The sequence below is a fragment of the Struthio camelus genome, chromosome 4 (genome assembly GCF_040807025.1).
Source record: "Struthio camelus isolate bStrCam1 chromosome 4, bStrCam1.hap1, whole genome shotgun sequence".
NCBI lineage: Eukaryota > Metazoa > Chordata > Aves > Struthioniformes > Struthionidae > Struthio > Struthio camelus.
This window is the reverse complement of record NC_090945.1, coordinates 22,217,288-22,243,915: the sequence shown is the minus strand read 5'-3', so window position 1 is coordinate 22,243,915 and position 26,628 is coordinate 22,217,288. Positions and strand designations below refer to the sequence as shown.

Sequence of the window (26,628 nt, the reverse complement as noted above, 5' to 3'; positions counted from 1 at the left end):
TAAAGGTTGAGATTTTTTTATTAAGTGCAACAAAGCTTAACGCAAACAGGGAAAATATACTTTACTGTTATTTATAGTGCAACTGCAAAGTGACATCACTAGCTTTAAGACAAAACTGCTGGATAAATACCACACGGAAAATAAGTTCTCAGCTGTCTTATACCATTGCTAACATCCCAGAATGTGACAGTATTAAGTTGATTTCTTTTGTACTGACATTTGAATACCCAGATTAGGACACTAGCTTTTGTCTCTGCATTCAGCGTCTCTGAATGTGTAAGTGACGCTGAGAACACGCTTTCTCCTCTGTATCTGCTGGAAGCGATTCTTATGTAATATTTAAAATTCATAAGGCTGGAAATTTCAAATACCAGACAAGACATGGGCAAACATTGTGTCCAATGCTTCTCTTACAGCCCTGAAAACAATAGCAAGGCTTTATGTTATTTACTTTTCTGCGTCTTAAAATAACAAGGGAAGTGGTGAACCTTGTTGTTTTTAAAAGTATGAATTTTTTGGTGTCATTCCTGGATTCTGTGGTGGAGGTTTAAGCATAAGTCAAGTGTGTGTCTATCTGAAGGTGACCAGAAATTACAGAAGATTTAAAAGTTTAGCTGGTAGAGTTCATGGCTAGTTTGAATTCAGTCTTAGCTCTACTTTATATAGGGAAATTTATGGCAGGGTCTGGGGCTGAGGTTGTACCATATTACCCCAAACAATAGGAATGGTGCAAAGTTTGTCATCCTGCTTTCTTTTTCTTCTTTCCATCACCTATTCACTAGAACAAACTGCTTCTAGAGGGTATTGTGCTCTGCTTAAACTAATGGCAGGAGATAAACCGTGTTCAGCTTTGAACCAGTGGAAGATGCTCTGTGAGCAGCTTACAGTGTTGCTAGCAGCACAGTGAATTTCTGGTAGGAAAGAGTTTGTGGATCTGGAGTTGGGTTGTTGTACATGCAAGGACTAAGACTGTAAAGAGATGAACCACCCTGCTGGCTAGGTCATACCTATGGCCATGGTCTGCCATCCAGTTGGTTTTGAGTAGCTTGAAGGAGGTTTCCAGACCTCTACTACACACAGGGGTACATCATTCGTGGGAAGGATGAGTGGGAAGAAGCAGGGAAGAAGCACTCTATATTTGAGGAGGGTTCAGAGAGCTTCAAGAAGATAAGAACAGGCAGGAAAACATTCGGAAAATAAGCACGCAGCCCTACCACGTATCAGAGCAGCGCTCAGTGGAGGTGGAAGAAGCACTTGATCAAATGCTGTCAAAATCAACATTAGGTGGCAGTGGCAGTCCCCTTCTACCCTCCAAAGTCATCACATGGTTAGCTGAGCCCGAAATAGAGAGTGATTTTCCTTTCTTACCATTCCTCTGTGCTGTAGCTTGCTTCTGCCTTTAGTGCCGCAAGGTCAGGACCAAGTGACTCCGGGACACTCGTGAGATTAGCAGCAGTGCCATAAAGAGCGCTTGGCAGAGCCACAGCAGGTCAGCACAGGCTGGGCACTTCCCAGTGGCTTTCCACTGAATTTTCCTGCAAAACATGCAGGAGTGCATTATTCATCAGTCACGCTGAAAGAGCTGGACTAACACCTGGTGGCATCTGGTGGCACCTGCACTTTCTTCCAGTGGATTCTCAGCCCCATGTAAGCAAGCGTTTTGAGATAGCTGACTGATAACTTCCAGGGCATTAAACGAACAAAAAAAAATCATATAATAGCAAGTGCTAATTGCAAGGTTGAATCATTAGATCAAATCTTGTCCATGCTTCTCAAGCTGGAGAGGTGACTCCACTGCTAAGCTTCACAGGAGTGCTGCTGCAAGTCTGGCGCATCTGAGAAATTGCCTGTTTATTAAGGGTTTTAGTAATCCAGTCTCTTCATTAAGACTGTTATCCACCTTGGACAATGGAGTTGTGACCCTGTTATTTCAGGCCCTGAAAAACATGTTTCAGAGGTAGCTTCTGCTTAAAGCATTCTGAATAGACGTGCAAAGAGGGGAAAGAACAGCAAAAAAGGAAGCGTTTTGTTCAGTCACACAGGAAATCGGTGGCTGGGCCAGTTTTCTTCTCCTCTTTACAGTGCCCATGCACTAGAACAAAACTGCTTCTACAGGGCATTGTGCTCTGCTTAACCTAATGTCAAGAGATAACCCCTTTTCAGCTTTAATTCAATGTTCTGGCTGCCCGTAGGCATTGAATTACATGAGGAATGGCTATGAACAACGTCGCTGCAAAGGGGTGCCACAGGGATATCTGTAAAAAGTGTCAGGACTGACTGGACCACTGCTAGCAGGTGTGTGAATCCGGTAGCATGAGCATTAGTCTCTTGAAAATTAAGGCCTGAGTCCACTATTCATTGGTCGTTCCATCAGCTTGTCCTCAGCGGGGAAGGGCCAGGAAGCTACATTTAGAAACGTTTAGGAATTATGACCAAGATAAAATTGAGGAAAACAAGCTGGTCTTATCAGGAAAGGAGCAAAGGGCAGGGAGAGAGAGAGGAAAGCTGGAAGGGATAACAGGTAAAAGGCCATAATAAAATGGACAGAAATCAGTTCTGTTTCGTGAACATTGGAGAACTGTCAGGAGTGATTAGTTTAATTTACTGAAATTTTGTTGTCTACCTTCCCCAGGTGGACCAAGTGGCAGCTGCCCTCATCTGCCGCTGCTGGCAGCGCTGCTTCGGGCAGCCGGCTGGGTTAGGCAGCCTCCTGACGTCCCCTGCAACCCGCATTTCTACGTTTCTATGAATTTGCAGGTTGGATCTTAGGGAGAACTTGCTAACTGTTAGGGTATTAACACACAAGAGGAGGCTGCGCCGCGATGCTGCTGAATTTCCTCGGGGGAAGGTTCAACAAAGCCGAACTGGACAGACATTCGCCTGCTAGGAAAAGCCAACGTAGAGCCGGTCCCGCTCCTGGAGGCGACCTGCGCCTGGCGAGCTGCCGAGGCCCCTGCAGCGTTGGGTTTCCTGGGTCTTTGGCTGCACGTGAGGAAGCTCACTGACATGCTTATAGTTTTCCCGTTCTGCACTGAAAATTGCTTCCCCGTTAAGCTATCTGTAAGATCTGGCTCATTGTTTTCCTTTGCGCAGCTCTAAATGTGAGCATCGTTGTCTTGCACGCCTCTTGAGCTGCTGAAAACCCGTGCTAGGCCATTCTGGATACGTTAACATGTAAGAGCGGGAATGAAATTGTTACTAGGAGTCCCATATACAACCAGGAAAGTCGATGAATACAATAAATGCTGCACTCAATAAATCCAGTAAGCCCCACAGTGCCATTTCTACCCATAAATGCCATGCTGAATACGTACCTGGAGCTCTGTTGAATTATACATCACCAGTTAGACATGCTGCGCTGAGCAGTTCTCTATGCTTTCCCTTGTAGGCAAGGTTTTGTGTTTTCTACAGAAACCGGACCTAAATTCTGTGTCGCTCTTGTGTGACAGATTGGAAAATTCAATTTTTTTGTATTCTCTATGAGAAAGAATAACACAGCCTGAGCTGTTATTACTTCAGTGTCCTGTGTTTCTTTGCTGGGTTTTAATTTCAAATCAGTTTACCCTTTCAGTGTCCCAGATCTTCATACTGACAGTCTATGGCTACACAGACGTGGCTTTCAGGGAGGGTGGCAGAGGTTTTGAAGGATGGAGGGAGGTGAACTGTGCAGCAAAACTGTGTGTACCACCACGTATCTCAGCTGGAGAGTACATGGAGCCCACCCATAGCAAGGTTTTAGCTCGTCAGCTGCGCATGTAGCTGTTCCCTACTACTCCCTTGCTGTATATACATATATGTATATGTGTGTGTGTGTGTGTGTGTGTGTGTGCATACACATGTTATTCTCAGTAGCTCTCTAAGAGTCCCCTGTATAATCTTCTCCCGTCTCACGGGTCAACACAGCTGAAAAAAGGAGTATACCTACAACAAGGAGAAAGTTAGCTGGAGCACATGGCTAACAGCAGCACCTGGAAGCCGTTATAATTTTGGGGGCAATGCCCAGCTAATTCAGTTCCTGGGCTGAATGGGGAGAGCTTCTTGTCATTGCTGGGGCTTGTTCTTATAAATATAATGGAAAGGTAAATGCTATTTTTTTAAAATATACATATATATATATATGATATGGGGGAAGGAAGTGAGGGGAAACTACAGCTCTCCTTTGAAAGAGAAAGCTTTTCCTGAAGGCTGTTGTGGCTCGTTTAGGAAGGATGAATTTCACTTAGCTGCTGGAAACCTGGAGCTGTGGCTAGCGGAGCTGCGTAGGCAGCGTGCTGCAGGGAAACCGAGGCAGGTTAACTAGCAGAAGATAGCAAAGACTTAACGTTGCTCAGTAAAAAGAAGATTAAGTCCATATTAGTCTAGGAGCTTTGTCGCCAGGACGGAGGCTAGCGTGAAACGCTGAGTGTGCAAATGTGGCTCCTCGGGTGTTGGTTCGTGCTCAAAATGAGTGAAGGTTTTCCTGCCATACGAGCTGCTCTACCAACCGTTTTCCCCTCCCTCCAGCAAAGAGCTGTGTGCATCCTGGGGTTAAAATAGAGCTGAACTCTTGTCCCAGAGATGGCCCTGCCGTTTTGGGGAGCGGGCGGAGGAAGGTTTCGTCTTCGCTCCTTGGCGGCAGTGCCAGGCGAGACTGGGGAAACGTCATCCAGTTCTCCAGGGCCTGGCGCGGTTGCTTTTGCTGCTGCGAAATAAGCAAACGGCAGAGCCAGGCAACATCTCGCCCTCCGTGCCAAAGCGCGCCCGAGAGCAGAAGGCGTGCTTGGCTCTTTTTCTCTTGGCTTTTTAGCTTTACTCGCTACTGCCTCTCTTATCTTACATGAGAGATATCTGAAATACTCAGTTAATTAGAAGGAGGGGAAGAAAAAGCATTTTAACCTGAACATATTCAATTAGGAAACAAAGCAGTTATTTACTACTGAGGGTAGTGAAGCTCTGAAAGATGGAGGCAGAAGAGCTAAGGGCCCCTGTATGTAAGCAAATGGGCACCTCGTTAGCAAACTGCACTAGACCCATAACGATGTGAGCCCAGAAAAGGAGAGGGGAGGAAAAGTCTGCTTTTGAGGGTGTTTTTGGCCTATGTTTTTCCCAGGTGGCTGAAAGGCGAATTTGGTATTCCCAAGGCGTTCGCACGCGACCTCGTCGAAGATTTCTCTTCCGAGCTGCGAATGTCCCGCGTACCCCCGGGGGTGCCCGGGCTTAAGGGACCTCTCAGAACAGCCCCGCGTGCGGCGTTGCCCGACACCGTCGATCCTTTCTGCTGGCGTCCGCGTACCTGTGCAACCAGCAGCCACGGGGCTGTCGCCGGCTTCGTTTAGTGGGCGTACAGAGGGAGAGCCTTCTCCCACGGTGTTATCCTAGCAGGTTTTCTGATCTCTTGCAACACAGCTGTGAGCTCTGTGCTGTGCTGCAGGCTTCCTCTAAAACGATTAGGACTTAGCTAACTGAATTGCCATCCTGTAGATACAAAGAGGAGCAAAGCTTTTGGAGCGGCATTATGTTCGGAGCTGAATCACTTGCATCGCGAGGGTAGGTATTTATCGTTAGGATACCCAAAGGGAAAAGATGATACGCGCTTCGAGTTGCTTCTGGCCACAGAGGGTTTTTTTATATAAACGTTGGCTGAAGGCGGAGTGGGATATTACGTCTACGGAAAGCTTGCAAGCTCTCAAAAAGCAGCAGCAGATGCTTCCCATAAATAATGGGGATAAACAGTGCACTTGGACAGCAACACAGAAAACGCAGCGAATCCTTCTCAGCAAAACACTTAGCAAAAACGGTCCTTCATGATGCATGTAACTGCAGATTTTCTCTGAGCCGTTCTGGGTGCGCTGTCGTTGTGGCTGTCTTTTCTCTGGCGCAGGAGATCAGTGTACCCGTTTCCCGGCGTTCCGACACGGGCATCATCTTGCATATATTTTGGAGAAAAAAAAATTCAGCAAATGTCTATATTCACAGACCAACCAAGTGCTTCAGTACAAAACTGTGTATTATGTTGTGGGGAGAAGAGATTTTTCACCACCAGAGAGAGAATACATCTCATGCTCCTGACAAAGCTTGCAGGAGAAAAATCCGTTTGATAGTCAGTCAGCTAAAATCAGCCATACTATTTATTCCCAAGCTGTGTCTTCCCTAAATATCAAATCTATGTAAGTATCAAGGGTGCTTCCAACCAAAGTACCCTGCCTTTGACATAAATAAAATGCAGGCTCCTGGAGATAACTCTTCCAGAATGGTTTTATAGCTAGTTAATCAAAGTATTGCAACAGATGTATAGCCTTTTATTTTCTCCATCTAGGTACTACCCTAGATCCGTGTATGTGTAGTGTTAATGCCAGCACAAGGATACAAGAGCTTAAAGATCAATATGAAACCCTTTTTCAGGGGTATTGATTAGCAGCTGCTAAGGGAGGGATGGCGATACATTTTTGCGAATTACATTTCTGTCTGCGAGCCTGTTAAGCCTTCGTCCCGTAACAGAGCCGTGATGGACTACCTGTGTCCACAGTAATGCCACCGAGGCAAGGAGAGACACGTGCAACCCAGGTTCAGACGGTGCAAAGCCAAATGTTGCAGATGTTTCACGTGCTGCTGAACTCGCCCGCCTCGAGGCCGGTGCATCGGGGCCGATCTAACTTTTGCCAAACCCCGTCATCGTTTAAAAGAGCATATTTCTCCCGCTTCCCTGCTTTCGTTGTTTACTTGGTTTGCAGCTCTTCACGTTTAGTCCAGTGAAAACCTCTGCTCCTTTAATCTTGCCGTGTTTCTCAAGATGCCCCCGAAAGCCCTCCTTGCCACTTTGAGGCCGGTGACTTCTCAGCGTAAGCGCTCAGGGTCTGCGAGGTGATGCCGCCGCACAGCTCCGGGCGTTTTCGGGCGGTCTCCTGGTGCCCTGCGCTGGCTGCTCCTTCTGCTTTCAGCCCAGGCTGGTGTCTCAGATCCTACGCTGAGCGCGCGGAGGGAGCCCACCTCTCAGGAGGAGGGGCACGCGGAAAGGGAAAGAAAGAAATGCCTCATTTTTGCCTTTCCTATTTTTCTGTTCTGATAAAGTGAAAAAAAGATGGGACGAGCTTGAGGCTGTTGGGGTTTTGTGTTGTTTTTCAGGGACTGAGAGAATCTGAACATTCCCCTTATTTTACTTTTTGTCCTCTTTTCTTTCTTGGGAGGAGAGGAAACTAGGATGACAACTGAAAGGGAAAAATTGACAAAGAAAAAAAAAACCCAAAATCTCGAAAGACCGCTCCTGAGAAAACCTGACTCATCTGGTCAATGTTTGTTTTAGTATTGAATTACTGAAAAAAACGAATTCAATTATTTTTCATTGCTACGGAAAATGGGAGACTTTTGCAGTGCTAGGATCTAACCTTATTTCCGCAGAAGCTCTAGCGCTTTATTTGGAGCAATTTTTCCTACTGAAAACGCAGCGTCCCTGCCAGCAGAGGCTTGCCGGATGCGCTCAGCGCACGGCGGAGCGGGGCGAACAGCAAGGCGGCACTATGCTCAAGGACACTCGCCTGCAGCTTATCTGCCGAACTACCCTGCAGGCGCTTGCTTTGTCCCCGTCAGCAAGCCCGTCCGGCGTCTCAGAGAAGCTCTGCGATGAGTAAAGGAGATGCTTGAGTGGGGGGACAGTGCGCTGCTCGACACGAAGCGCCCCGATGTCTCCGTGCTGCTCCCATCGTTGCTGTTGTAGGTCTGATACTGGTTCCTTCTCCTTGCTGTTGAGTGAGATGTTCGCAGAGGAGAGAAGCGGTCGCAGCAGCAGCGAAGAGCAGAGTCGGCTCTTTAATGCCCACTTGTTTCCAGACCAGGGAAAGAAAACTCACACGAGGGCATCTGCAGTGTGAAGCTTGTTCCTCGGATGCGCACCTTGCTTGTCAGGGAAAAAAAACTACCATGTGATTTTTCAGGGCTCGGAGAATACCATAGCGCCTTTTTACAAAGCCAGCGACAGTTCGTGTTACCTCCTTGTTCTACTCTTCCCCTGCACCTGTAGGAAACTGAGTGAACATGGTAACCGGTCCAAGCACCCAGGCGTATATGGAGGTCATAACCTGACTATCTGCTCAACTTCTTCCTGGTGAGAGGTTGCTTCACTAAATTGAGTGGAGTTTTTAAAATTGTTTTGGGATTTTTTTTTTTTAAGAATCGTTTTGGGAGAACCCCCCCCACCAAATGATAGATTCAGTTTTATGCTTTTAATTCCCTGTGCTCCTCAGGGCTTGCAAGCAGGCTGGGCCCTGCCCTGCCTCTCCAAATTAAAACAATAAGCAAACAATAAATAAGCCACATCTACCGAAGTTTCTACCCCAACGGGCACAAGGCCGGCTGCATCTAGTGCGCGTGGCGCGGCTCCTGGCGTGCTGCGACGTTGGGCTGGAGGTGTGCACCATGTGGCAAGCCTGCGTGCGCGGGGCAGGCGGGTGGCTGCAGACCCTGTTGGATGATGAACGTGATGAGGGGCTCCTGAAGGACTGCTGTTGACGGCTCCACTCACATTCGTTTCCACCCTTCTCCTCCCCGGCATACGGCGATGGTGGTGTTAAGTCATCGTTGAGGCATGTATGAAAGGAAGCTGAGAAGTCCGTGGGAAATGATCAGCTGTAGCTTTACAGGGAAAAAAAAAGGAAAAAGTATCTGTATTAGAGAGCCACATCCTCCCTCAGGATGTGGGATTATAGGGGGGAATTAGAGGGGTCTATGGGCGCTTTGTTCGTGCAGAAACGATCTTCACCAGTGTCGAGGATCTTGGAGTCGGCTGGCGGCCCTCCCCCACTGCGGACGGTGGTGGGGTGCGATGGGGAAATACCTCGGTGGCATCTTTCCCAGATGACATTGGGAAGGCTGTTTCTGGTTTTGTACTACCATAGTCTCAGGGAGCCAAATTTTCTTCTCGGTTCAGCCAGCGGGGCCACACAGCATGTGCCCTGCCTTGTCTTGCATCTTGCACAAACCCGTGAACTCAACTGATCTGTGGCAGTCGAGTGTTTTTAATCCCTCCAGAGGCGTCGCAAAGAGCCAAAGGAATGATTTAAGCCCGTTCTGCCAAAAAGTAACGAAAAGTTGGAACTCGGTCACAAAACGCTTCTGCAGAGTCACATGCCTGGATTTTCCAGTTATTTTGTGCAACCAATTCTCCGTTTCCCAGGCAGTCCTTTGGCACATCTTTGCAGAAGCAAAACTCCTCATTTTATATATATATATATATATATATATATATATCTCATCCTCATCCAAGCCCAGCAAATGAAGGTGTGAGCACTGGTTCAGCAGGCGCTGGTTTTGGATACGTGACCGAGAAGCACATACGTGCACGTCTTCCTCGTGATGACTTCCACAGCATCTTGCCCAGGAAAGAAAGGGGAATGTGAGCCATTACATTTTAAATGATAGCCTGGCTATTAAACCTTTTTTAAACCCTTCTCGCGCATCTAAACGAAGCAACTCTCATTTACGTTGTGTTCTGTGCAAGGGAGAGTTTTTTTTGGTGAGAAGTGAACAACAATCCAGTTTTAAGGTTTAAACTCCGCTGCCAAAAACAGAATTAAAAAATGTAATTATTTCATCAAGATGGTTCGGTCGCGACAGGAGCCAGGTCTGCAGCACAGCTGACTTGAAATTATGTTGTCTTGCTTCACAGAGGTATTCCTGGAACTTTATTGTCACCTTTTCCGGTACTAAATGTTATTCTTTCATGGCCTCGTTGTATTCCGCAGTATGACCATTCTGGCTACTAAAAATAAATCTTCTGTGTTATCAGGGAATAAAAACAGCTGGAGCTGTTTCTACCTAGAAAAGCATAAAGTTAGAAATTACCTAGAAATTTTTGAGCTATTCATGTTTTTGGTGTGATCCATGTTGGAGCATGTACTCATTAATCTCATTCTGACAGAAGCCACGAGGAAACTTGACAATTAACGTTGTCTGAGAAAAAAGACGATGACTATGTTTCCTCAAAGCCTGATAGTTAACAATAAAAGGTGAACATGAGGGAATAATGTTTAAATTTAATCCCTCTAGTCTGTACAATACCCTTCACTTTATCTCAGTACCGTGCAGCATGAGTGATTCGTATTTTATTTTGGCTACCTCGTTCTGTTATCCGATAACTGTATCGCAAAACTGTAGGTATATCAATTGAATTTTTATCACTGACTCTGAGGTGGCTTCATCCATGGCCTGTTGAAGTCAAAGATTTTTTCGTTCGTGCTCTGATTGTGGCTCATACTTTCAGTATAATGATAATAACGATGATAAAACAAGACAAAACTTGGAGCCCGTCTCAGGGGATGGCCACTCAGGCAAGAAGTCAATCATACTGCAAAGCTGTGAAATCACCCCGTGCCGTAAATTATATTACTCGTATTGGGAGCATAGAGCCACATGGAAGAAGCTGGGTTTTTTTACAGTTCAAGTGTGTATTTTTACACCAACTACAAATCCTGAAAGCATGTGAAAACAGTGTAACAGGGTGAGATGAGAGGGTTCAGGGAAGTGGGTCTGTATGCGCTTTTTTAGAGCCTGGATATGGGAGAGCAGAGCTGGGCCTGGAGCGGTATCACAGCCGGTTTGATCCAATGTCAGTAGGAGCCTGTTGGCTTAAACTTTGAAGGGGGTCTGGGAGCCTACGTTTCTCTGAGTCCATGAGGCTCAGGGTGACTAGTAACTAGAGATGAATGAATTTAAGCGACGTCATGATATTTTCTTCTGTCTTCTAATACCGATATGTTGATGTTATCACTAAGACACAGTCATGAACATAGACTTCAAAATGGTATCCGCAGCAGCCCTGATGATTTGATTTTCTTTTTTTTTTTGGTGAGGAACAGGCTTTTGCTCACTTAACTTTTTTTCTAAATGGTTTACTAATGTTTCTGTCATCCTTTCATTCTTTCAGAAAAGCTTTGTTTTTGAAGAAGCTGCAGTATGTCAGATTAAAGTGCGAATACCCCCTTGAAGGCTCTAACGAGTTCTGTGCCACTAAGAGCCTTTGATTTCTGCATTTAATTATGTCTCATTGGATTATAATAATCCTATTCCTCCTCGTTTCTTGAACTCAGCTTTCCATACTTGCCTTGCTCTTAATTAAAAATGCCTCCTGTGCTAGTAGCCTGGAAGTGAAATTAAGGCTGACACATGAGGGAACATCGCATCTGGAGGAAAGGTATTTTTAACCTCTAAAACGCAGCACCTCGGGGGCTCCTTGTGAGTGAACTTTTATTCTAACATTGCAAAACCTGACAGGAAAACAGTCCCATCGGCGTTGCTGAGAGGTTAGACAAGCCTCCCCCGAGACCCGTCCCAGATAGCCTCTGCCTTCCACAGCGGCTTAAACTTCGGCGCCGTACTTCATTTGACCAGGTTTGACACGTTAGGGTTGTAATTAGGGGTGTGCCCGAGGGCTCGGAAAAGTTTCGGAGGTTTTCACCAGTCGCTAAGCCCCCGAGGCTGGCAGCCGGGGCAGCTGGCCCCCAGGACCCTGCACCTGCCGTCGCCGCCGGCAGAGGTACGTGATAGTATATGGATGCAACCAAAACACCTGAGAATTTTTTTTTTCTTTTATTCACAGCCCATGCCATAAGGTATAGAAGATCTAGATTATCCTTTTTTTCCCCCTTCCTCTTTTTTTTTTTTCTTTCTGTTTTTCTCCATTCCCAGATCTGCTTCGAATCTGTTTTGGGCAAATTACAGTGGGTGAAGTTTTCAAATTTGTCTGCTTGACTTTTAGGTACCTTAAGGACAACCAGCTTTTAATGAGTTTAGGATGCTTGCAGCTGCTCACAGAAACATAAAGAATAGGTAGGCCTCTTGTTTTTGGGCTCCCCATTTTTGATTTCTGAGGGTAAAAATATATACCTTTGCAGCAGTTTCCATTCTTCCCTTGCACAAAGAAATACTCATCATAAGAGTAAAAAAGTGGTAAGTTATTCTGGAAATCTGCCGTTACACGTTTGGAAGACATTTAGAGGTGAAAAGAAAGAAAATCTTGCCTACTGTGTTAATTTCTAGCCAAATTTGGCCTAATTTCTTGGTAAAGCTCCTGCCTACTTTTTTTTTTTTTCCTTTTAATACCAGCGCTTTAAGGTTAGTGGTGAGTTCATGTTTTTGACCACTTTTGCACCATGCAAACTGCTTCCTTGGCAGAAGTAGCACAAGCTGCGCTTTTTGCAGAGCGCCGGGCGCCCCGGGGAGGAAGGCGAAACTGCTCGAACTGTTGCTGGGCCTCGCGTGAAGCACGAAAACTGCTGAGAAGCCCAGATAAATCTTTGGCCAAGCGAGAGAGTCGCCGTGTCCCGAGCAGCCCCGTGCCGCAGAGCGCGCTCGGCGCGGGGAGGCCAGCAGAAGGCCTCGCTGGGCAAGGAAATCACCTTTTCAGAAACGCTGGGCCGAGTTCGTGTGCTGCGCGCATCCGCTGCGGTCAAATCAAGTTACAGCAAAGCAGCGTTTTGCCCGGTGCCCAAACAGGTTTAATGTTTTATGGGCCACAGTGATTATGACACAAGCGCTGTGCGACGCCGTGAAAACCAAAGCATTACAAGTAGATGAAGTTGGTAAAGTCATCTGGCTCGCATGTCTTGTCAGTGCACCCTTTACTGTGTTTTTGTCCGGCTAACGTTCAGTGTACGTGACCATATGAGAAAGAGCCCCTGCATTTAAGAGAAAGATTTTATTAGCTTTATTGACAAACTCGCACTACAATAGTTAGAACCTTGTCTTCGGAAAATAACAGCCAATACAGCGTAATTAGTAGTGCGGCTCGAGCGTTTTTAAACAATTTTTTGCCATGCATTGTTTTCAGAGTTGTATTCTAGATAGCATTTTAGTATGTTCAGTCAATTATACAGTTAAAATGTGGTTCCTGCATTATTCACCAAACAGAAATGCTACAGGCAAACAAAGTAAAGAAAATGTACGTTTGGCATTACATCTCTCATTGCATTTACAGTTTGCAACTGCTTTGAGACACAATACCCTACTTTAAGGTCTATGTCTAGCTCCTGCCTAACTTGTTATCTGGCAATTTTTTATTGAGGCAGTTGACAAAACTCTCTACTATTCCAAGCACATGCTCTTATTTTCAGTTGTAATCGCCTTATTTTCAGTTTTATTCCATTCAGCGCTATTCGGCTGAGCAGATTTTTCTCTGTGGCCTATGACTCATTGAGCCGTTCTGGCTCCTTGGGATCAGCCGAAGGGATTTTAGGGCATTACATTCCTGAAGTGGCGATTTCGGATTTCGGAAAGTTATGCGGCCTTTTCTTTCCATCACCACTTTCTCGCCTTAGCGCTGAAGACCCGATCACTGTCCTCCTCCGCCCCAGCTGTGCCCATAGGCCTGCGGCCGGGATTTTCGGCAGACTCCTCCAAAGCGTTTCTAACCCAGTCTGACCGCTGCGTTACAGTGATGAGATCGTTACGCTGGCTGTAATCTTTGTCCTAGAGGCGAAGGGAGAGTGTTTAAATTCTGCCCCGTAATAGGATTACCCTGTTATACCCAGAACGATTCCCGCTTCAGAGCAACATTTCTGAAATCAGATTTGGATTCCCACGGGCTTGGATTATTTTTGGAAGCTGGTGAGTGATGGCGCGTTTCATCGCGCTAATTGCAGGGAGGAACACATAGCGCAGGTTTCACCCTAGACAGGGTAAAGCTTACCGGGGAAAAACAAGCTTTGACTTTCCCCATAACTCTACGACAAATAAAACTTTTGGGAGCTATCCAAACGGTCGCTACCTCTAAGGGCGTCCCGTCTGCGATCCCTTGCTTGTCTCCGGCTCCATGGTCTTTACACACGACGGTCTCCCAGGAGCTCACACAGCCGTGGAAATCCCTGGTGACATTCTGCCCGTATGGTTTTATTTCCAGCCAGCCGGCTCACGTCAGAAATCAGCTCCCTCCTTATACACTGCTGAAGCATTTAATAATATGGGCTATTTAAAAATGGCAATCGCTCCTCTGATCTAGTCCCTGCAGAAGTCCCTCTTACAGTGGGACATCTCATTTGACTGCCACTGAATGCCTTCGGCTGAGGGCCCGCATTTCACGCTGCTGCCAATTCTCTCCTGCTGTCGCCTGCAAAAAACCAATGCGTTGCGCCTGCCTCTGGAAAGTTAGACACGACCTTTCCGACTAATAAAGTTTCCCAAAGCCTCTTTGCTGTGAGGATGAACTTGAATATACTTTTAATTTGGGAATATCAGGTCTGCAAGCTGGCTTGGGAATGGCTACTGCGGGGCTCGCTTTTGCTGAGATGTTGTGCTGGGCCTCAAAACATGCTCTTTAGCATCGACAAAATTTTCTCTCCCATGGGCGTTTTCCGTTTCAGGACATGTTAGTCGTTTTGCCCTCGCTATGCAAAATGAAGCAAAACCTTCCTGCTAGTGTTACGACCTCCTCTCCACTGGCTCGTCTGTAGTTACGGTGGTTGGTATTAGCAAGGTGGCAGAGGAATTGACTCCTGCATGACGGTTCGCGTAGTTTTCTTGCTCAGGTGTGAGCAGGTATTCTCTCGCAAGCGCTTAGCCTCTGCAGGTAGGACCGTGTCGTGGCAATCTGGCTATCGTGGAGAAGATTTCCACATACCAGGCGCTCCAAACTGTAGCATTTCCTTCACTTTTTCACTATACAGAAGAAGGGCTGGTATCTGCCACAGAGTTCAACTCGTCTTTCATTGGTGAAACAATAAAGCTATCAAAGACTAAATTGTTAAGGTAACCAAACATCTGGCAGCACGTGAAGACGGCAGCCGAAGTGAAATGGAATTATCTGTGTACAAACAAATAATCTGAAGTCAGCTCTAAGCTTTGTAATTGGACGTGTAAGAGTGGAAAACCTATTGCTGGAAGAAAATTGAAAATGAATGTACTCAGCGTTGCACATTATGAAAGTGATTTTATTGCAGAGTTATTTATTACAGACTTTTATAATGTCTTCATTGTGTCACTGTTAAATAAGCGTCCAGAATTCTCTTTGCTCAATGAATAAAATAAAAATATGCTTAATGTGTCAGGACTAAAAAGGTCCATGGGAAAGACAAGTCTGCAAAGGATATTTCTACTTTAATACTCCGTATTTTGTCAATGATGTCTTATGAAAGACATGGAAATACAGCGTAAAGAACAGACTTCTGGTAAATGCTTCACTTCTTCCTCCTAAGAGCTTAATTCTACAGGACACTAGTTCTGAAGAGGGACAAAAATCAATTCATCATTTAGAAAGGAACAACCCTGAGAGTGGTATGGACAGATCCAGGCGCAATGGGTCTTTGTGGTGTCCAAGAAAAATAAAGATCCTGTGGTTTGAACATCTGTGACTGTGACAAAGTCACGTTCAGAGCATTTTTCTGATTTACATTTCTGTTCTAAACTTGTTTATTAAAAAAAAAAAAAAGACTTAATCAACAACGACACCAGGGCATGAGACCAAAGGTGATGAAATGTCAGCCGTAGCCCTGCCCGTTTCCTCCCATCTCCGTATAGGCACCATCGCGGCAGTACAACCAGTATGTGCTTGGGATATCACCTCCGCTGTCGCCGTCCGAGCCAGCCCGGGCTGTGAACAGGTTCATTTTGGTGCTCAGGACGTAGGTGCTGCTGGGCCTCTGTTCTGGTAGCGACAGAAGTGGCTCCTGGTTTTTGGGGAGTGGGTTCACCTCTCATCCTCTTTTTCCCGCGGGATTACTGCCCGACTCCTCTGGCAGGCCCAGCAACGGCTGTGGCTATCGAGCACGCTGCTACGGCGTCTCAGCCGTACGGCACTGCCTTCTTGGCGCTTAGGGCAGCCCTGTTGTGAAAGCTGAACTCGTATCTCCGCTGATGCATCATCGACTGCGCATCCAACGCTTCACAGAAATGGGATTTTACACCAGTTGTTGAGGTGGTTCGTTCACTTCAGGCATTATGTCTTGCTGGCCAGTGCACTTAGTTGCCTTGTTAGTAGCTGCCTCCACTACAGAAATGTGCTGAGATTCAGGAAAAAGTACTTGAGGCAGATGAGGATATAGATCCTTGCTGAGAAAAATCTGCAGCACTACAGAAATGATGATTTAGGATCTGCACTAAAATATTCAGCTGCTGAGCAGGCTCCTGTGGTCATAAAAATTCTCCAGCGTACAGATGTTTTTCATGTCAGAGCAAAAGACTGCTGAAGGATGTCACCAGAATAAAACATACCTGTCAAAATTGTGACCTTTATCTCAGCTTGCCCCATGTGAAAAAAAAAAGGCTCCTTGTGAAGTGGGCTTTAGAAAACTCCTCACTACAACATGGTCTGTGTTATAGCACTTACACTATAGCTACCCACAGTGATCCAGGCAAGCCCGGAAGTATTTCGTCCTCAGCCAAATCTTCTAATGCTGCGGGAAAGGAAAAAGGTGGCTTCTTGACTGTGCATCTAACCTTTGGAAAAATGAGTTTTAGCGTTCCACTAAGTGTTAAAAACTTGTCCATTTTGAATGTTGCAGCTGCTTTGGATTGACTCCCCATATCTTCCTAAGCTGGCAATGTTTTTATCTTGAGGTATTGGGTCATATCTTTTAAGAAGATTGAAGGGAATTAAGTCTCCAGGCTCAACTCAGTTCTCTTCCAAGCAGCTGACAAATTTTAGTGTGTTCTGCGTGGCAGTTACTGGAAATAGCCGAGGTCTGCTGAGGATGAACTGGGATCCATAAAAATGTTCCTCCCACTTAAGACGACAATTTATATTTTAACTGCAGCCCCCGACTTAATGATGGCAGATTTATACACGGAACCATTCAGCTCTGTCGTGCTTTATACCTGAGTAGCTTCACTGAATGGATACCGGGCATCTGAACTACGGGAAAAGTGTAGAAAAAGCAACACAAAAGCTAGCAACATCAAAGAAAGCCCCAGCACATTCCTCCCTCAGGTTGCCTTAATTATCTAGGACATTTAAAAGCAATTAAAGTGTGTATCATTTATGAAATGAAAGATGATGCTAACTTCTGGGAAATTTGCATTTTTCCTCTATGAGGGCTAGGAGCGTGCCAATTAGAACAGAAAAAATGAATTCGTATTGAAATTTACAGGTAAAATAATAGATTTTGAGGGTAAAGGGTAGCCTCAAGGAGGGTGGATAGGCAGGAAGAAACAGAGTGGAAGTAGACTACGGTATAACAAGGAAGACAGCATTTTAGGAAGAGAAAACACCGAACATCTAAGGATATTTTCTCCTTAAAACTGAAATTCATGAGCACCGTATATCCATATAACAAACAAATATTAGTTACAATTATTTCAACACATATTTTTATTTTCCCATGTAAAAGGCCCTTGGCTCAATTTATATTGATTTTTATTGCCACTCGCACTGCAGAAATCTCGTACAGCAGTGGATGGTTATGCTCTTAACTCTCGGAGACTTGGTAGGCTTTTAATCTCATTTTCAATCCTTGCTCCTGCAGAGCAGATCAGAGGCCCCAATTCCTTCTTCACGGAAGGGAATCCACCAAGTTCAGTGCATGGATTTAGACGTGAGCATTATGCAGCTGCTCCGGTGGTGTTTACCTCTGGGTACCTTATGGGGAGTGCACGTTTGATAACGCTGACATAGTCTGTTGAACATGTTTTCAGCCCTAAGAGTAGGACTTCTTAAACCAAGGGTTTGCTGTCTGCAGTTTTACATATGCCTCAGGACACCGGACGGCATGTTCCCTGCCTAGAAACGAACCTGAGGAATGAGTCTGGCTCTGGATCCAGATCCGAACTTCTCTCTGGGCTAAGTATTGCATGGGGAATTTCACACCAGCGTTCTGGTTTTCTCCAGTCTCTGGTCATGATGGGGAAACTGGAAGGTGATTTTTGCTTTTTTTAAGCAAGATTGCTTATGAAATTTTAAATACTTCACGTTGCAGAACAATTTTTCTTTGCTTACCTAGTGTGATTACACAAAGCTCTGCAGGAAGATGTGCTGTAACTACAATGTCATTAAATAACATTTTCTATTGGTCGGTTTATTCTCTCCTTCTCTCCTTCGTGAGAATATCTAGTTGTCACTGATGTTAATGGGAGTGGTGTATCTTTGGAGGGGATACAGGGTAATACTGAGTTGATTCCCTGGCCTACGCAAACGCGAGGAGGCCAAAAAATTGAAGAATATAATCTTATAAATAAATGTAAACACTTTCCTTGCAGTCAGTTCTATAAGAACTCATCCTCTCATATATTCAGCTTTTTCTCATAGTTCAGATCAGATTGTGAAGGGAAGTTAAAGTACCCAACAGGGAATGTGGTTTACAGATAAGTCCTGCAAGACAGCAGAGCAGATACTAGAGTCAGAAAAGTAACAAGTACAAAGTCAATTGAATGGCATGCAATTATCTCCACATTACAAAGTGTGTTTTTTCAACACCCATAGCATTTTATGGAATCACAAATTAGACAGATTAAGGAATCCCACTCCACCCGCTGCTGACCTTCCTCTGGCTGAAAATAACCTTTGAAAAAAAAGTAGGATAATTCCAACTACCAGCTCATAAAGCTAGCTGACCTTCTGGGAGCAAAACAGATTTGTGTATTAACAAGTCACATTCCTATGCTGGAGAAACAGGAATAGTATAAAATTAGCCCATGTTGGATGAGACTGAGCTGTATCCGGACAAATGGCTTAGTTAACCAAAAGTGGAAGATAACGGGTTTATTTAGATATTTTACACGGTTTTTTTCACCAGCTAACAGCTGCAGCTGACTGAAATGCAAATACCAATCTGTTCTCCCTAGGCAATTTTTAATTCTTCATCAAAATAAATTTGAGTATAAATTACATTTAGAATTCATATCTGTAATTCTATAAATCAATTTCTAACTGACATTTGGATATTTACACACGCAAAAAGGTGGTCTTCCTCTCCTCTTAAGGGTTATGTATAGTAAGAGCCCTTTTCACAAAAGAATGAACTCAGAACTTAAAATTCAGTGCTTCTATGTTTCTATTTTTGGGGGAGGGAATAGACTGACTCCTGGAACTAAAACTGAAAAGAAACCTTAATGAATTTAATAGAAATCATAAATGTACAGAAGAACTCTTCTGTGCTTTTACTAAATAAGACTCAGGCCGGAAACCCAACTAAGCCTGGAAAGATTTCTGTTCTAGGTAAAAATCTAAGGGTTAGTGAGGTTTATTGACAGTTTTCAGCCACGATTTCCACGTGTTCCTTTCTCATCTAGGGAATATGAAGAAAAAAAGAGAGATGGCCAAGAAAGGACTGGAATCTGTGAGTGACAGGAAATGCTGGTTGTATTTTTTCTTTAATCTCTTCATTTAGATTTATAAGGGCATTTGGGAACCAAAGCAGCAGACAGGCAAATGTCTGTGATGGCCTTTAAAAGTATGTAACTGCCTGACTCAGTTAATAACAAATAATTATCACAGAAAGCCAATAGCTTTTTGGTTTCTTCGGACCTACAAGTCGTTTTTGAAAAAGAGACTTATAGTCTTAAATATTTTGAAAACTGTACCTAGCACGTCTGCCTTGTCTGAAAGCATCAAGCAGACCTGGAAAGAAGCCAAAACTGGTATTAAGATGTCTATAATGTCATTTCTAATTTGCCTAACTATAAAAGCCCTAGCGAGGCATAATTTGCTACTCTGTAGCAATTTTTACAGTCTGTAAAGCAAATGAATATTTTATAATAAAGAAGAGAAGAAGCATTAAGATATTTTAGGGGGAAAAAGTCACTATCTGGTAATTTGGAGCGCACCGTTTGAAATGCCTTCAAGGCAGTTTGCCTGAGCTGAAATCAGGCCCTTTTAAGACTCCTGAAACAGCAGAGGATTTTAAGGTTCTGCAAACAGAGCAGAGAAGAAACCCGGTGCGATAACTAGAGAGTGAACCTGCGTCGGGCTATTGTATCTGGCGCGCTCCACACCTCTCACTGGGTGGTGCGGTCTGCGCATTGGAGACTTCTGCCAGTCAGGCCCCTGGCCCTGCGTTACGCTGTGTAACAAACAGGGAAGGGGCAGAGACTTGCCCGAATTAATGTCCCCTGCCCGGGAGCTGGAGGACCAGGCACGAGGCAGAGGACGGGGTCAGTGACGCTCGCGGTTCTCACGCGGCAGGCGCTGTAAATCCCGACGCGTCGGCTGAGAGCGTAGAAGAGCTGCCGAGGCAGCAGACGCTGAGCCAGGACACGACTTGAAATACGCGGCAGAGGTTACCGAGGAGCAGTTTTGGACTCAGGAAATGAGAGGGAGAGAATGTGAGGAAACAAGAAAAGCTCTCTGTATGATACACCATCAGAAGTGTTTATTCTGCGGAAAGGAGAAGAACCAATAATAAGGTGTATGCACATCAATTATTTAAAACAATTTCAGCAAATACAGACTTTGACCTCCCTCACCACCCCCCAACAAAAGTACTTGGAGTGATCAAAATTTATTTTGATTCTTTTTTCTTGAACACCAAGTATTTGCTCAACTGCATTTGCTGTCGTTGCACAGGAAAAAAAAAAGCTTGGGCAAGACAGTTAAGTTTTCCCCATGTCTCAGGTCTATCAAGAGGCTATTTTTTGTTTTGAGATACTACAGAAATGATACTAAGTCTTATAAAAGTTACCCACTCACTGGAACATTTAACACTTCAGAATCTGTGTTGCTTGAAAATCCTTATTTATTTTTGGTAGCTTTTCTAGATAGGCCAGTGATGGAAAAATCGAATCCATAGCCAGGTCCACACCTTTGCAGTCGCACTAAAAGGATGAACTGGAAGGAAAAAAGAGAAAATAAAGACAACATAAGAAATTTTTTCTTATGGGGAAATTCCTATTCTGGTAACATATGCTTAAGAAAACTATCTCCCAAGTAGTAAGTCTTGGTAGATTTATACAGAGATGTGTGAGCTAATGAAGATGGACATACTAATTCTTAAAGCTAAGTTTCATGCCCTGATACTGGTGAGGATAAACTCAGTTAGGCAGTTGTGTGAGAAGTCAGCTCTTTGTGAAAGAGATGTGCACTGGTAAGAAATAGAGGGCACTATAATCTCAGAGACAAAACGGCAAAGCTAAATGACATGTGCAAACAGAGCTTCTCCGGCACTAATGGTGATCTTAATCTTTCTTAACTAGAATAAAGTTAGACACTTAGTCTCGGCTGATTTATATATACCTACGTTATACCTGTTCTACACAGCTGTCACATGCTTATACACCTGTTATAAATCAGCTTAAAACATATTATAAACATCCTTTGCTACTGATGGAAACTAGATGACTGGGTTGGACTTCATGACTAACTTTAAGGTGGCCCAGCTTAGGTGGAACAGACGCCTTGCACCCAATTTATTCTCTGCTGATAATTCTGTAGATGGACAACGTTCCTCAGCCTAATAGGCTGCCAGCTGTGCACTTTGCAGATGCGCTGTGGTGGCTCAAAATTTAACACAAGGAAGAAGGAGGTGGAGGAGGGGGTAGTAAGACGGAAAAGAGTCAGGCTTTGTTTTGTATTCAGGGCATGTCCCCACTGCCTTATTATCACATCAGAAAGTCTAGACCCACCAGTGCTTTCATTACGCAACATTTTCCTCCCCCAAGAATTTATAAATCTGTAACTTTAATTTGTTTTGGGGACACTTGGCAGTCTGATTCCATATCAGAGAGAAAATTTGTTTTATTAAAAAACATCTATAAGCAGTTAATCTGGCAACTTTATTTTAGACCTTGAGAGGTCAATACATAATTTAGAAGTTTTCAGATTCCATTCTGATTGCTTCTCACTCAAAGACAACCTCGGTTATATGAGCTTAGCTTTCTGAGTGCGGATGTCCTACTTTAATCAGCAAAACTGCTGCCATCAACCCTGACACTCGTGTCGGCCCATACTATATCCTATTTCCTATAGTCAGTGATACAGGAAAATGGAGCAGATACAAATCCGTGCAACAAGCTGAGATCAAAGCTGGTGCAGACCCATGAAGGGTTTGAGGTGGGGGGGACTATTCACAAGTGACCACGGTGAACCTGTGCCCACAGCAGCTCTGACCATGGCATTGCAGCTACCAGGAGAGAGGGAAAGAACCAAAGGCAACTCAGGAACAGAAAACAAACTAGTGATGGATTTCCAGTAGGGGTATGGCTATGTGAAATTTGAACCTTATGAATTGTGCTTTATGAAACCAACTCCTTGGAGTCCAGTCAGGGGCTGCTGAAATTAATAGGAAGATCCCCACTGGTCTCAGCGGGCCGTAGGCCAGGTCTGTACTGTGACAGTACTATTTCAAACCTACACAGGAATAAGTATTTCCAGGAGAACGGCAGCAAGCTGCAGCTGCAGCCCTCCAGGCCTTCACTATGTAAAACTCTATTGATTTACAGCCTTCTCCACACGGAAGTATTGTAGAGATGAATCCTCTAGCTTATGAATAGGAAAGAAGGCCCACCATTATCTTTCACAGCTACAGCTCCCTTGCCATGAATAAATGTTTTATTTTTATTGCATTTGTTTTGTTGGTCTTTAAGAATCCCAACAATTACATGGTCAGGGATATCAGCGGCATGAAAGAAATCGAGATCGTTTACAACTGGTTCACAAAGGCTCCTCTGTAATATGCTGCTCTGGAGAGAGTCTGTGTTGATGGATCCTATTAGAAGTGGAAGGAATGAAACTTTGAAATACTGTTATTTCATCTTTATATGACACATAATGAAGTCACTTCAAATGTCAGTTTTCAATGGAACACAAGATCTCCTGGGAAAGTGATGCCCATTCAAACTTAAAAAATAGCAATGAGCTACAAAAACTCTCCACTGTCTTTTAAGGACATAATGCTATTACAGAAATTAGAGTTGAAAAGACTTCATTCTTTTTTCTAAATCAAAGAAAGGATTTGCCAGATTTTATGGCATTTGCCTCATTTCCTTGAGAAAATGATTTCCCTGAAACTGATTTCATGTTTCTTTAGCTTTTAATCAAAAGTTATGAAGACATCTTTTAATTAAGGATGAGTTACTTTTGATGCATTTTAGCAGCCACAATTTCATCAAATGGTTTATTTGGATATTTTCTCCAACCAACCCCTACTTATCCAAAACTCTCATCTGTCTGGTCTTCTTTGGCATTATCAGTGCTAGAAGTTAAAAGAGTTTGAGTTAGGTCTCAGCAAAGTAACCTACTTCAAAACATTTTTCAAAAATTATACACGAGATTCCTTTTAGTTGGCGTTTAGATTGTCCTAGTTCCTTCTGAAGTTCTCCCTGCACCCCCCGCATGATAAAAACTAGAAAATTGCTTTAAGAAAACAAAACAAAATCATGCTCTTCTCTTAGGCCCTGCCAGTCCCCTCTCATCCTCAGCAGCGTAGCTGTGAGATAAAATCCCAGGGCTCCATTTTAGCTCGCCTAATTTTGGACTCCTACAATCGAGCTCTACCTCTGAACTAGTTGTCTAGCATCCTTCTACAATCAAGAGAGAAACAAAAGCAAGAATAATCCCACTCGTTTAAAAAGTCTACTTTAGGATGAGATGAATTGTGCCTTACAAGTGCTATTTCTCTCCATCAGCTATAAAATAAAGTCTAAATACACAGTTCAGAGGCAGATGTCTCACTTAAGTGAGATGAATCCCATTACAATATTTACAGGAGAACATGAAATTGGGCAACACTGTCTTTCTGATGCTCCTTCATACTTCCTTGTGTATGCCTACTAATCTTTCTAATTTGCTTTTGTTTCCTAAGCGTGATTTACAGTTCATTAACATCTCACAGGGTTTCGGGATCACGACTAAGCCAGGCTGGCTGACCCCGTGGCTTTGGCTTTAAAGTGTGTAACCAGTGGCTGCGGGGCTGCAAAGCCAGATGCCGGCAGGAGACAGCCATGCAGCACGGGCAGCAGCGTGCACGCTGCGCTCCTCAGCTGCTACCGCAGCGGCTGGGAGGAGCAGCTTGGCAGCACAGATATTTGTACTTGCGCCTTTCCCTTCCCTATCTACGACTTGGTCATGCAGAAGACGTGAGAGCTGGAGGATGAGAAGAGCAGGGACTCGGTACTGGTTGCACCCCCCGCCACCTCTTCTCTGTGGGCTATTTATATGGGGCCAGGAGGGGCAGTACCGGGCCCTAAGTGGGAAGGGATCATTCGCATTTGGCAGAGCAGCGGACAGGTTACCCGGAGGGACTGGGGAAGCAGTGAGGGCTGGGTGAAAGAAAACACCGTGGCAGGCAGGCAGGCAGTGTGAGGGGACACTCCAGGCGGAGGTGTGACAAGCCAGGCAGCACCAGTGTATCTCTGGGAAGAAGGGCTGTATTTTCCCACGTATGTGCTTTTTTTCTTTTTCTGTTTGTATGATCAGACACAGGACTGACCTAGATTTAAAAGCATAAACCTGTCTTTGCTAAAAGGCCAAATCAAGTTAACTTAGAAGTTGCAGCAGAGTAATAAATCTTTAAGTGATCTAGCCACAAAAAGACAAGGGAATGGAGTCACGTGCACGCTTCTCTTAAACAGATGCACACCCAGGCTTTCCCACAGCGTGGGAAAAGTCAAAGTCAGAAACTGGCACAGGTTCCTCTGCAGGGGTGACTCAGACTCATAATTTTCAAGCTGGTATCATGATCTTGGTGGACAGCCTCATGATTTAGGAGCTGATAATGCCGGAAAGGCTAAGATAGACAGCTGCACGTATAAGTGGCGTTGAAGCCTGAATTAAGTCATTCAAGTGTCCTTTAACGTCACAGCCCATGATGTACACTACTCTGTGCTGCCCCAAGAAAAAGTTCCGAGTAGTCAGAATTTATGGTGCAATTTCAACATCTCTTTCCGTCTCCTGAGGTAAGATGTAAGGCTCAAATTCACAGAGCGGGGAAGCTCAAAACCTTTACACCGCCTAAAATGGTTTGTGACTAGGAACTAGGACAGGGAACTTGGCAAACTGAAATTTACTCAAGCTTGTGCTGCGTAAAGAGCGTGTAGAAAAGCTTTGTCTGCTTTCGTTCTCCTGAGAAAAAGTGTTGCAAGACTAAAGTGCATAAATTGATTTTGTTCACCCGGCTTAATTTTCCCAGTGAATTTCTGCCCAGCTTTGTCAACCCTGCCCACACAGATCTGAAAAGAAAGCGCAATTCATAGTATCATATTTTTGGTAATCAATACTTTTCATTTACCTATGGGCACATAAAGCAGATATATAAACCTAAGTGTATGTCTGAACTAGATATACAGTCTGTAGATGTACAGGCATAAAAATATACACATCATATGTGTACGTGATTTATAGGAGATATGCTTGTCTATTCAACTCCGTTAAAGTCTATAGAAAGAGAGTTCTTCAGTAGGCTGTAGGTTCTTCAAAACTTTAACAAATGCCTTTGGCCATTAAAGTCTTTTAAAAGTTTATTCTGAAATGGCTCTAAGACCAAGATCAAGACTAACCCAATCTCTTCTTTTGAGGGCTTCAGAGTGAAAACGCTGCTTTCAGGACAGAGACAAAAGCATCAACATTATTGTCAGTACTGCTCTAAAGACCTGCTTAGATTTTTTTTTTGGTAACAGTTTTGATAAAATATCGTAATGACTCCCAAGGCGTTATGACAAACTATTTAATATGACTTCACCTCTCAAAGCTCTGCCACGGGTGCTGCAGGAATCCAGCAAAAAACACTATTGAGGTGGCAAAGTAGCCAAGTGAAAATAACCGTCAATGGGTTTCCCTGGGAGCCTGGGGAGCTAGAAGGAGAGCCACCTTACTGCATTTCACCTCAGCTGCCCACCCAGCTCCAAGAAACCAGCACACAACTTGTTGTGAAGGAAAAAAAGGGACAGAAGAAAGAGAACAGTCTCCACATCAGTTTTTCCAGGAATTCCAGGGAGGCAGGTAAGGCAAGAATTTAGCCTGCCTCAGACTGTTAATTCTTTGAAGAAAGCAATGATAATAAATTACCATTACATACATTATAATAATTAGGGACCCCGATTGCAAAGTGCTGAATGTCCCCCTATCAAATGGATAAGTGCCCGACTTCTCACCTTGCAGGGCTAGGGGGAACACCTGCAAAAACAAACAGGAAAAAAAACCAAACTAATGACCGACCTCATAATCCGAGGAGAGATCTTCCCATCCTTTGCTTGTGTCCTGACAGACTGTAATTTGTCATACACACTGAAGTCTATCAGTCCTACACACAGTTTCTGGTACTTTCTGGTAAACAGAGGGACTAGACTATGCACAAATCCCAGTCTGGATAAAGAATAACGCCACGTAGCTCTGTATTATTTCCTGGAAGCTGACAAAAGGGGTTGATGCTAATAACTGTCAGCGCGTGCATATAAACAGTTTTAGGGCTTTTTTTTTTATTCTTTTGTGTTTTTTTTTAATAGAAAGAGTGTTATTCATGAGGTCCTTTACTGACAATCACAAGTGAGTCGGAGAAGCAAGGGGTTTTATGGTGAAGGAAATTGTCCTTAGAGACTTTGGTCCTCTGAAGGTCACTGCTATCTCACTTTCTGTAGCTCCTGTCTCAGCCACGATGGCAGGGGCTGTCCCAGTCTGTGCAGCAGTTTGGACAGTTCCACGTTGTGGTCTCGGTAGTAGCTTGACAGAAAAGCTCGAGACTGAGAGGGGTGAAAAAATAAAAACAGTCAGTCAGTCAAAGCCAGCTCACACTAGACTTTGGCATCTGC

General features: G+C 44.3%; 1 protein-coding gene across 8 annotated transcripts in view; it reads right to left on the bottom strand.

The window, feature by feature from the left end:
• Window positions 1-18,638: 18,638 nt before the first annotated feature.
• The window catches only part of LOC104138034 (N-deacetylase and N-sulfotransferase 4), a 165,469-nt gene continuing 157,479 nt past the window's right edge, over window positions 18,639-26,628 (bottom strand). For 3 of the 8 annotated variants that reach the window (XM_068941750.1, XM_068941755.1, XM_068941753.1), the window contains exon 16: window positions 20,275-26,559. In XM_068941750.1, the coding sequence (XP_068797851.1) occupies window positions 26,440-26,559 (120 nt within the window). In that variant the 3' untranslated portion in view covers window positions 20,275-26,439. Of the gene's footprint in view, window positions 26,560-26,628 lie in introns of all 8 variants that reach the window. The other 5 variants (XM_068941756.1, XM_068941757.1, XM_068941754.1 and 2 more) reach the window with 4 other exon arrangements.